This window comes from Petaurus breviceps, unplaced genomic scaffold (genome assembly GCF_028583685.1).
Source record: "Petaurus breviceps papuanus isolate PSGF00001 unplaced genomic scaffold, PetGlider_PUasm1.0 179, whole genome shotgun sequence".
Lineage (NCBI taxonomy): Eukaryota > Metazoa > Chordata > Mammalia > Diprotodontia > Petauridae > Petaurus > Petaurus breviceps.
The window spans coordinates 4,307,184-4,318,986 of NW_027185779.1; the positions used below are offsets into that span (position 1 = coordinate 4,307,184).

The following is an 11,803-nucleotide window of genomic DNA, read 5'->3' on the forward strand; positions in this document are numbered from 1 at the left end:
GTACTTGGATTAAAATCTAAGGACACCCTAAACAGATTTTAATCAAAGAAAAGAATCCTAAAATGATTGAAAATTCACTTCATATATTTTTTTAAAGCAATTGGGGTTAAGTAACTTGCTCAAGGTTACACGGCCAGTTATTTCTAGGTGTGGTGCTAAGTGTCTGAGCCCAGATTCGATCTCCAGGTCACTGGGGCCAGTGTTCTTACTCACTGAGCCACCTGGCCACCCCTAAGCAATTGGGGTTAAGTAACTTGCTCAAGGTTACATGGCCAGGTGTTTCTGGGTGGGTGCTAAGTGTCTGAGGCCAGATTCAATCCTCAGGTCATCCCGACACTGGGGCCGGTGCTCTTACTTGCTATGCTACCTGGCCGCCCCCATGTTTTTTTTTAAAGATTGCAAAAATAAGGAGAGGTAGGGTGAATATGTAAGGCAGAGGACTGGGTTTAGGACCAGTCAGGAAGTCTCGGGTGCAAGTCTTGCTCCCGACACTACCCATACTAACTGTGTGACTGTGGACATGACAATCTCTCAGTGCCCCTGCCCAACTAAGACTAAGCTCCCTACCCCCATGAAACCAAAACACCCAATCAAAATAAATCTCACCCCACAACTCTGAAAAAATCTTCTAGAAATGTCATTAAACCTATCAAAATACTCCCAAGAAACTATACTATGATAAAGCTGTCTTGTACCAAACAACTACCAAAAGAAAACGCCCTGGCTTTACATTGGATTTAGTCATCTGCCCACATTAAATTTGTATGAGGTATTTCTATAGACATTAAACAAGCCTTTGACTACATTTTTAAAAAGTTCATGCTAAATGTTCCTGTTTCTTTAAATTTGTATGGGGTATTTCTACAGACATTAAACAAGCCTTTGACTACATGTTTTAAAAGTTCATGCTAAATGTTCCTGTTTCTTTAACTTACAGTAGTGGTGTTTACTGTATCTACTGCCATTTCACAGTTCAGAACTCATCTCCAGGATTTCTGGGAATCCACTCAGAAGAGTCTATAGGTGATGTGATATCATCATTCAATCAAGCTCTACCCAACAGATCTTTTGCATACTTCCTTGTTCATCCTTCAAGGTTTGTGAAACTTTAAAGTCCAGCTTTTAAGTTTTAAAAGTCCTGTTGACAGTCTACAGTGTAACCACACTAAGAAGAAAAGAGATTAAATAATCTTGTGAACATCAATTAACAAAAACATTTTGGATGAATGTAGCAAAAGTGTTTACCAGAGGAATTTAAAGTCACCTGACTGAGAATATAGAACACTACATAAAATTTCAGTCTATTTCAAAATGTTGGTTAGTTTTGATGAATTGTGGTCCCCCCTTTTTAAAGCTCTTTGTGGTAAGGGATTGCTCACTATGAGAAGAAATGGAAGGAATACATTGGGAAATGTAAATGAGGGGAAAATGAAATAAAACTTTATTTTTTAAAATAAAGATTGTCAGGGAAAAATACATGTAAAAAGGTAGTTACTGTAGCACTAAGTAGACCAGATTGTATATGTGAAAATAATAAACTCCAAAGTAAATACTAAACTTTTAAGAGAACTTTCTTGAACTGCAGATGATAAATGGAAAGATGAACAATTAAGAAGACTACCAATCAGTCTCTAGCTGTGGCTGAGTTTAAAAAAATAAAAAAGTTCTTACTCATATCTTGAATAGCATAATAAACTGCAATTTACATATTTATCTAGAACATAAAATCTTTTATATTTCTACTAACATTACTGAGTCTATTAATCTTCCTATAGTGATTTCTTCTCTCTAAAGAACTATTGGCTATTTTGTTCTAATGTACCCCAATTTTCTAAAGGTTTTTTTTGCCATATATTTTAGAAGATTCAAAAAATAACTCAGCTATTTTAAATATCTGACATCTTCAGTTAGGTTTTTTTTTTTTTTGGCTTTTTTTTGGAGGGGGGAGGGCAGGGCAATTGGGGTTGACTTGCCCAAGGTCACACGGCTAGTGTAAAACTGAGTTAGTATTAAGATAGTGCTGATGAGCAGTCAAATAGCCTCTCAAAGAGAATTTTAGGGGGACTGCCTTAAATTGAACTCATTCTAACCTCCCCCAAGAACCAGTCAGGAGAAAGTGATAGTCCTTTGTTAAAACCTGAAATACACAAACCTAAACTCCAACCAATCAATCCTAAACAAGAAAAATTCCTCCTAACAGTAAACACAAAAGTAGTCAGGAAGGCTATTTCTAAAAATAAAATACATCATAGTTATTGAGAATATCAGTGCTTAAAATATTGATATTCACTAAGAAGCTTAGCAAAAATATTCAAAGTTCAAAGGAAAATATATCTTTTAATAGTTCTAAAGGTTTCCAGAAATTTGAAATGTGAGATTCAGTAACTTTGGGGTGTGAGGGGTGGGGGACGGGGACTGGAGAAAGTCTGACCAGTTCTACAGCTCAATTTCCCTATCTGTGATATCAGAATACCGTTACTATTTATTAGTACTGTAAAGCTGTGAAATGGAATATTTGTCATTCATGACCACTAGGTTAAGGTTTATGGATGCCAAACTTATCCATGTTATGTTACATTAAAATGTACACAATACTAGTATTAAAGTAGATCAAACATAACCACAGCTATACCCCAAGTTTTCACAGATATGTTGAGTATAGGTTAGTTGAATTTATTAAGGAACAGTCCAGAAGACAAGAGAAATTGTTTTGAATAGAGTCAAAAGTGCTTGTGAAAAGAAAAAGCCAAAAAATAAGAATAAAAATTCTAATTCATTCCAAAGAAACCCAAAGTCAACTAAAGAACCAAGATATCCACCCAAAGAACCAAATGACCTTGGAACAGGCACTGGAATTGAAATAAGGACCTGAGTTAAGATCCCACATCAGATACTACCACTATGTCCCTGTCCAACTTGCTTAACCTCCTTGAGCCTCAGTTTCCTCACCAGTAAAATGAAGGCATTGGTCTAGATGACATACAAGCTATCTTCCAGTTCTTCATCTATGATTCTATTATTTGTGCTAAGACTGATAGGCAAGATTAGGTAATAAATGATAAAGAAGGGAATGATTTCTATTCCAATTAATCTCCATTAAAAAACCCCCACCAGTAATCAAAATACCAAAGCCCAAGTCACCACAGAAATTCAATCATCCTCCTAAGAAAATCTGCCTCAAATTATCTTTATTTTGCAGACCAATGCTCAGCCTCATTAAAACAAAAAATTATTTTAGAATGATTTGCCTGTACTTCAAATATCAGTTTTGTCATTTTTGGGTAGAATCATGCTGGGCCATGTCTAGTCTACCTACAATCCCCTTTAAAGAAACGGATTATAACATTTTTCCAAAGTACACCAAGATTCTAAGTTGACATCTTTTTACTGGATAGCTAGGCTGTCCTGATCCCAGTCATTAAAAGGATACAATCTCTCATTGCTGCAACATCCAATTTGTCGATATCAGGTGAACCAGGGCAACACTTCTTGAATTCTTTCCGGAGGTCAAAAAAGGAGTAGAAGCATTCTGGCAATAATACATTCTGAGAAAGGACAAGTTAGTTACTAGCAGCTAAATGGTGTTTTATTCTATGTTCCTCAAATAACTTAAAATCAAACAAAAGTGATTTTCTGCTATATTTTGAGTGTATGTGATTTCATTCCATGAATTCTCAAAATCAATTTTTAAAAAAACAGTAGAATGATTGGTAATGACTACCACATATATAGCATATTATCTTATTCTAAAGCTTTAATACACTTCATATTTCTATGTCTCTTATTTGACTCTCTTGATAAAGTCAATACTATATTTTGACTGTAATCCATCATACCCTCTATTATAAGTGACAAATCTGATCCTTTCAATTTTGCCATTAACTAAGAACACACAAAGCTGTATTGAAACTTGGTGCTAAATGTACCTTAACCTTTAATTTGCTAAATTTAATTTACTGTACCTATCTAGACATTATATCGTTAAATTCTAGTAGGAGCATAACTAATTTATTAAGCACTTCAATCAAAGTGCTAAAATAGATATAGCAAGGGCTACAAAGACAAAACGTAATAGTCCTTACATTCAAAAGACTTACTGTGAAATTCTGAAAACTATAAAAAAAAATGTAGCAAAGGTATCTTCTGACAATTTCTCATCCCAATAGGAATAAGTATAATCAACTCCTGATGGTCTGCATGTGTATTATTTGTTTTGGGAATTACTACCAAGGGGAATTTACTCTTTCTTTGTTACTAAACACTTATCCAATATCTCCCAAGATAGGAGCTAGCATAGTAAGTAAAAATAGCATTTGAAGTCAGAGGTTCTGGTTCCAAAATTCCAACTCTTAAAGTTTACTGCCAGTGTGACCTTGGGCAAATCACTTCTCTCTCTGGGTTTTAATTCCTCATATGTAAAATGAAGGGGTTCAACTAAAGAGCCTCCAAGGTCCTTTTTGGCTCCAATTCTAAGATCCTATATACAAAGTTTAAGATTAATTTTAATACTACTTTTACCTGCTAAATACTACACAAACCTGCTAAATTAAAGACAGTACATTCCAAAACCAAATAAGTAAAATAATTTTATCAATTGCTTAATACTACAGGCACCTCTTTTTTTGTCCATCACAAATATGGAAATATTTTGTTGTTGCTATTGAGTTGTTTCAGTCATGTCTGACTCTTCATGACCCCATTTGGGGTTTTCTTGGCAGAAATACTGGTGTGGTTTGCCATTTCTTTCTCCCTCTCATTTTATAGATGAGGAACTAAGGCAAATAGGGTCAAGTGACTTGCCCAGGGTCACACAGCTATTGAGTGTCTGAGGCCAGCTTTGAAATCAGGAAAATGAGATGAAGAGAGTGGTCTAGATTGATTTTGTACTGTTCTTTTAAAATAGTTCTTGCATGTCTCTTGGCAGAAGTGGTGGACTATAGGTGGAAAATAAGGCATGCTTTTTTTAGACATGGCTATGTTGATTTGCTTTCCTTCTGCAATTCTTTGTAACAGAGAAGGGCTCTATTTGGAAAGAAAAGGGGATAATGAAGAGCCATTGGAAAGTGATAGCGATGTGAATAGAAATTACTAATAAAATTTTTTGTAAAAGAAAATGTTATGTTTTTGATTATTGGTTTATGTATTTATGCATTAGGCATATAAGGTGTAATTAAAAACAAAAGACTAGTTTTTGTCTCTTCAATATAAAACCAATCTCATTCAATCTTTGTAGTCAGTGTTTGCACCTTAAGAGGTAAAAAGTCACTCTTTGGATTCCCCAAACAGCAGACATTTGTCACAGACATTTACCCTCAGGTAAACTAATTCTTTGAGTTTTCTGTATTTGATCAAGTCTCAAATGGAAAATGGCCACAGTATATAGTTGGTCTTCATTTCTCTTATTAGTTATCTGTTGTCCCTCCCCCCCCCACACACATTTAAGAGTCTACTAAGGAGACTTTGTAATAATTTCTATACTCCTTACATAGGAAATAGTATAGTTTTCATTCATTTTAACTCCTTAAGGCAAGAATTTGTTTTTGTTATTGTTTCCCCAGCACCTAACAGTTTTTGTCCACAGTAGGCACTCAACAAAAGCCCAAACTGATTGTTATTTTTGCTATCACCCAGACTTTTTGAAATTTGAGTGGAATAACAGCATTATTGTAAAGCACTTCTTAAAAGAAAACCAGGGGTATGTAAATGTGCCCCTTCGTTATTATGTATATTAAAACAAAAGGAAAATAGCTTTGCCTAAATGCCTACTATAAATTATTCTTAAGCCACTGAAAAGGTTTATACAGTTAAATAAAAAGCATCCAGGTCACTATGGAAAAAAACCAAACACAATATCCCTGAATGCCAAATAAATGATTGGGTCTAATCCAATTTCATTTCCAAACATCACCTTTTTATGAATGTATAGCTATAGTGTAGATACTGCCCTTAAACTTTCCCCCAGAGAAAACATTAAATCAATACCAATTTTCAGGTTCTCAATCATTAAGTTTCTTAAAAACAAAACTAGAAATACACATAAATACAAATAGAAATAGAAATAAAAGCAAAATTAGGTAATTTGAAGAATTGCTCCCAGAATTTTGAGAAACTGACAAGATGAAGTTGTTTTTAACACTCAATTACATGCCTCAATCTCATGAAAAATACAAATGTGTGATGTAACTCAGTTTAACAGTTTTCCATTTCTGCATATCATATAATTCTTATTTTTCTCCCCTCACAATTGTAGAACTACAAAATGATGGTAATAAATTAGAACTAAACATTTTCAGCACAGGGGAGCAGAATGCACTTAAAGTTTTTTGTCAAGTTTTTAAACAGTTAGAAATATCCTTTCCTTTGCTTAGCACAGTGCCTGGCAAATTGGTGGTTATCAAATGTGTATTGATTGATTTTCATCTTTCTAAACAAGTGTATTTGAATATAATCACAAATACCAGATCATTCTCTGGGCTAAAGAATGCTAAGCATCTCCAAAATCTAATTTAAATTAAAACAACAAAGGAAACCTGGTTTTCTGAAATAAAAAAAAACCCATGTATTTAAATCACTTCAAATTTCAACAGTTTAACCCACTTCAGTAATTTAGGGAAACACTTCTCTCTATGAAAGTGTCATGTCTTTATTTTTCAAGTTTAAAGAAAAAATTATTGAAAAACAAAAAAAAACTTTAGACACAAAAATCTAGTCTTTTCTTTATAGAGTCCTCTTACCTTTTTGGAAGCTTCAGGGTGCAAGATTTGCCTGACATGAAGCTGGCCATCAGTACAGAGACAGAAGGAAGTCCCTACCCCAATGTTCAGTTCGTTGCTCACGGACTGATTGAACTGAAAGGAAGACAGGAGGATACAACTGATAAACAGATTTACAAGCTGTTCAGATGTGAAAAGTGTTACACATAGCAATACTCAAGGAAACACATGCTAACTTCTGGCAAGTGATACACCGGTGCTGCCCAGGGCAACAATAAAGGAGAAAAGCTTTCATAAAACTTCCTTACACATCTCTTTTCCCTCTGACGGACTTTTTGATCTACTCCAAGATACCAATACAAGAGTACACAGGAGAAAAACTTAAAAGGTGTCCTTTTTCTCATGAACCCTTATTTTTAAGAAGTAGTCATTATTGATCTGTGTGTCAGATTTTTCATTTCAACAGCAGGCTGGCCCTGATGCAATGATTTTCTAGTGTATTTTCTGGTAGGTGTCTGAAGCATCCACTTATAAAGAAATAGAAGTAGTGGTTACAAAGCCCCAGAAGAGGATAAAAGTATTTACTCCCATCCTGTACTTTATTTCTTTGAATTTTGTCTCAAGAAGTGTCAAATGACATCACAAAATAAATGACCTGGTGCTAAACAAAGCAGAATTTTCTGGTACTTAAAAATACATTCTTTTACTGGAAATATACCACAACCCCACATGTTGCATCTAGGCAATAGTCTGCTTGCCTATCTCCAATCCTGTGTCCTCACCTTTTACTGGGTCAATACATCACAAATAATAAAGCTGTCGGTTCAAATCTCATCTCAGACTCTCTCGCCTAGGTGGCTTACTAGAGTTGGCTTGTGTCTTTCAAAAAGGCCACAGGTGAGCTATAAGGCACTTCCCCCAATTCAGGCAGACCACAGAAAGAACTAGGGGATTCCTCCCATGTCATGAAGTACTGCTACGGAAGTACTGCCTCAGAGTTTGTATAAACTTCTAGGGAGTAAGTCCGAAGGTAGGAGTGCACCACAAGGAGCACCTTTGCCTTCCGGTTCCCCCAGAGGTGGATGAGGCAAATTGGGCAAAGAAACGCAGAGGAGTTGGGATAGAGTAGCCCGTCCTCAGAGAACAACACCCCAAAGGACATGCAGGCAGCCTACCCAAACAATGACTTCTCCTACCCTCTAGCCAGTTAGCAATCGCAGTGCCTAACGTGTGCGGGGAAAGGGGCATATACAGATACACACAAAGACGAGCGAGCGAGAGAGAGAGAGAGAGAGAGAGAGAGAGAGAGAGAGAGAGAGAGAGAGAGAGAGAGAGAGGAGAGCGTATGTATCTGTGACAACTTGAAGTTATTTCCTCCCTTTGACTAGAAGCCAGTTTGGGTTTAAATAATGGTTACTGTGACCCAAGTTTGAAGACAAGGAGAGAATTCGAGAAGTGGACAAATAAATACTGTTGTGAGGGTGGAAGGGAAAAATCTTCAAAAAGGGCTCCAATTATCTACTTCCCCATTAGCTTCCAACCCCAGAACAGCGGCTTCCTCCCACGAGGTCTGGTCCCCACGCCAGGACTCGGCCCGAGTGCACCTTCGCTCCCCAGGACTAGCAGCCGAGTTAGGGCTCCAGGAGCTCTGGCCTGGGGAAAGTGAAGGTGGGGTTAGTGGGACAGGGGCTATCTGTCACCTACCTGTCTGAGGGCTTGCTCCAGCTGCGGGGCTGAGGACAGGCTTTCGGCGTCAATCTTGGTTTCTTCTTTGCAGTCCTCAGTCAGTTCCAATTGATCCGGCTTAACTAGTACTTCGTGCAACTGTCCCACCTCCGGAGGTAGGAAAAGTAGGGGTCAGTTCCCCCCTCCCGCCTCCTCTGTAGGTCCTACTGGTTGCTTTTCTTTACCCTTTTTCTGTCATTCCACTCCTCAAGACGCCCCTGCCCCCCAAAGCCTCTCTGGGTATATGGTCAGATAACCAGAGCCTTTATTTCATACACCGGCTGCTGTCGGTTAAGTCAGGCAGTGTTCTCCAGTCCCCAAACTCCAGAGATTCCTACAAGGGTAGGGAGACAGCGGGCGCTGGATATTCTCAGACCCAATAGATGCTGGTTGTCCCGACGGCGTGGGGAGAAGGCCTAGCTCAGTTCCAATATTGTGTCCCAAGGGTACTGGCCCTCCTTAGTACCAGATATGAGCTTGGCTAAAATTCGAGGGTCTGAAATGACTTCAGTGAAGGCTCCGGAGGCCTTTAGATCCCTAGCACTCGGGCAGCAGAGCCCACCTCCACCACCCCTTCCTTACCTGCGCCCTCTCCACTCCTCTCCTCCCTTTCTCTAAAGCGAACTTCTTCCCGGCTCCCACAAGTGGAACAAAAGCGCCAAGAAACAAATACCTTCTTGTTGGCCAGATCCACCACTTTCCACAGTAGCAGGATCAGCTCCTTCTCGTCCGAACCCAGCTTGGCTCCTGTGGCCCCGGCAGTGATCCCAAAAAGCACCACCAAGTAATCAGGAGACGCCGTCATGACGATAGGTGGGGAGGGGGAGAAGGGGGGCTGGGAAGTGCTGAGGCGGCGAGGGAGTAGCGAAAAAAAAAACCAATGCCAAGCCCTTTTACAAAGAGAAAAAGGAAGAAAATCCACCCCCCTCCTCGCCGCCTCTGGTGCAAAAGACAGTGCAACCACTCTACCCCACACCTGGCTGTGCTACAAACCGAAGGCAGGAGGGAGGAAGGGGGTGGGGGAAGGAAAGCTTCTGAGGCTTGGCCCTTTTTGTATTTAATTGCCCGTGAGTCTATGCAAAAAGCAAAGAGAAGGGCTGCACCCCTGGGAGGCGCGCGCGCAATGGCTGAAGGTTTTTCTGTTTGGGGGATGTGGCTCTACCTGCCCACCCTCCCCCACGTGGTGCAGGTAAGAGAGACACCTGGCGGCGCCCGGCCATTGGTTCCTTCAAACCACTACGTGGCAGCGATGGGGGAGGAGGCAGACTTGCGGAGAGGGAGGAGTGGGCTGGGGAGGCTGCTGCGACCCGGAGACAATGGCGGGATGAATGAAAGTCTTCTAGGGGTGGTGGAAGGGCGGATACAGCCCAGAGGGAGGACCGGCAGAACCCCAAAAGGTTGAGGGTTCTGGGGTGAGGAAAAGCCTGAGCCACGTGAGGGACAGGGGGAAGCTGGTGGAGAGGCTTGAGGATTGGCTTGAGGACTGGAGAAATTGAGAAGGATGGGGACGCCAGGAACAGAAAGGGAGGTAACTGAGAGGGTGTGGGGTGGGTCAAAAGAAGGCCTGATCCTGGGGACTGGAAGCGGGAACAGCTGAAGCTCTAGGGAAAAGGCTGGGGTGGAGGAGTACCAAAGAAGAGCAGGGCAAGACCGAGGCGAGGGCAGAGGGGGCTCGGAGTTATAGAGGGTGTGGTGGCAACCCAGGGAGGGAGGGAAGTAGTGAGCGAGCTGTAAACAGCAGCCGGGAGGTGGCGAGGGCAATTCCTGAAGACCGGAAAAGTCTCTTTGGAGCGCCACACACCTTCCAGTGCAAACAGCAGCCCCAAAACCTGTTGAACCCTCCCCCACTTCACCCTACCTCGACCCGAGCTCACACTTCCTTATCCTGGCGAGCGGGTGAGGGAACTTTTCACTTTTTCTGAGAGGTGAAATGATTGGAGCCGAGCCCTAAGGGGCTCACCTAGGACGGAGGCAAACCCCGGCGTCCAGTCACACCCAAAGACAAAGTGACACACTGTCCAGGTCGGCATATCACAAAGTGAAAGGTTAGGCAGGAAGCCTGTGCCTAATTCAGGCAAACTTTTCCAGACTTTTTTCGTTAATTGGTTGTGTTCATTTACTGCTCTTCCCTTCTCTGATGTACATATATTATAAACATGGATTTAGTTGTTTATTCCAAACCTCGTTTCATGCATGGAGGGCTCCAAGTTTGGCAAATTCTTTTCACTTGTAGGGGTTAGCAAATTTAAGAGGAAAGGCTGAATGGCTTAACGAATAGGGAGCGGATCTGGAATGTAAGACCCAAGTTTGAGTCTCACCTCTGACACTTAATGGCGGAGCGACTCTGGTCCAGTCACTAAACACTTCAATGCCTCAAGTGATATATAAAACTTAAATTATAAAGGTGGCCACCCGTATTGGTGGAGGTGTTCCCTACTCTTTTTCCTACTCCTTTGAAACCTTTGGTCCAGTCAAAACAACAAACAAGGTTTTGGAGAGTTGCCCCAGGCACTGAAAAATTGTGTGTTAGTCGGACAGTCCCACAGTTTGTAAGGGGGCTAAGACGAGTGTGAAGCAGTACTCTGCTTCTCTAATTTCGACCTTCTAGGAGGCTGCACAACTAAAAACCTTGGTTCATCGAGTTCATGGACTCACTCCTTTTATGTGTCCACACAACATTTATTTAATAAGATTTCCTTCGCACCCGTTTTCCTGGCTGCAAGGCCAGCTCTCTAGCCACAAAACCACACTGCCTTTCAGTAAACTTAAAAATAAAGGAATTGAAGTAAATGTAGATTTTTGCTTTAATTCTTCCATATGCTTGTTTTGTCGAAAATGACTGTCAACCCATTCATCACAAATCCTACTGACGTCTTAGACCTCTGAATCACTCAGTCAATGTACATTTATTAGGCGACTGTGTCAAGAGCTGTGGACGGGAAAAGATGTAAAAATGAAACATTCCCTTCCCTCAACAAGGTCATATTCTGTTGTGGGAAGAAACAAGTGCACAAATAAGCAAAAATATATACAAAGTAACTTCTCTGGAGTCACAAGAGCCTGGGCGAAACGATCAAAGGCTTTTTAAAAAGCTACTACTTAAGCCGAGTTTTGAAGGGAGCTGAGAGCAGGGTTTGTGAGGAGGGAGTTTATTCCAAACAGGGGTACACAACCTGTATAAAATCAGGGAGAAGGGATTTGGAAGATTATTTGTGACGAACAACAATTAGGATTGTCTGGAATGAATGTAAAATAAAAGAGGAATAAGCAATTAAGACAGCTTTTGTACTTCCAATTCACCTGTGCTGGGCAACGGAATTCTCATATTAGATCTAAGCAATTTGGTTCACATTTTTCAGACGCTA

The 11,803-nt window shown here is 40.3% G+C and overlaps 1 protein-coding gene across 4 annotated transcripts in view; it reads right to left on the reverse strand.

Annotated features, from left to right (window-relative positions):
• Nucleotides 1-9,583, reverse strand: part of ESRP1 (epithelial splicing regulatory protein 1) — a 102,435-nt gene extending 92,852 nt beyond the window's left edge. For 2 of the 4 annotated variants that reach the window (XM_069086617.1, XM_069086621.1), the window contains exons 1-4: nt 9,112-9,583; nt 8,418-8,546; nt 6,735-6,848; nt 3,431-3,545 (exon numbers count right to left, since the gene is read on the reverse strand). In XM_069086617.1, coding sequence (XP_068942718.1) covers nt 3,431-3,545; nt 6,735-6,848; nt 8,418-8,546; nt 9,112-9,243 — 490 coding nt within the window. In that variant the 5' untranslated portion in view covers nt 9,244-9,583. The remainder of the gene's footprint in view (nt 1-3,430; nt 3,546-6,734; nt 6,849-8,417; nt 8,547-9,111) is intronic. The other 2 variants (XM_069086618.1, XM_069086619.1) reach the window with 1 other exon arrangement.
• Nucleotides 9,584-11,803: the final 2,220 nt, after the last annotated feature.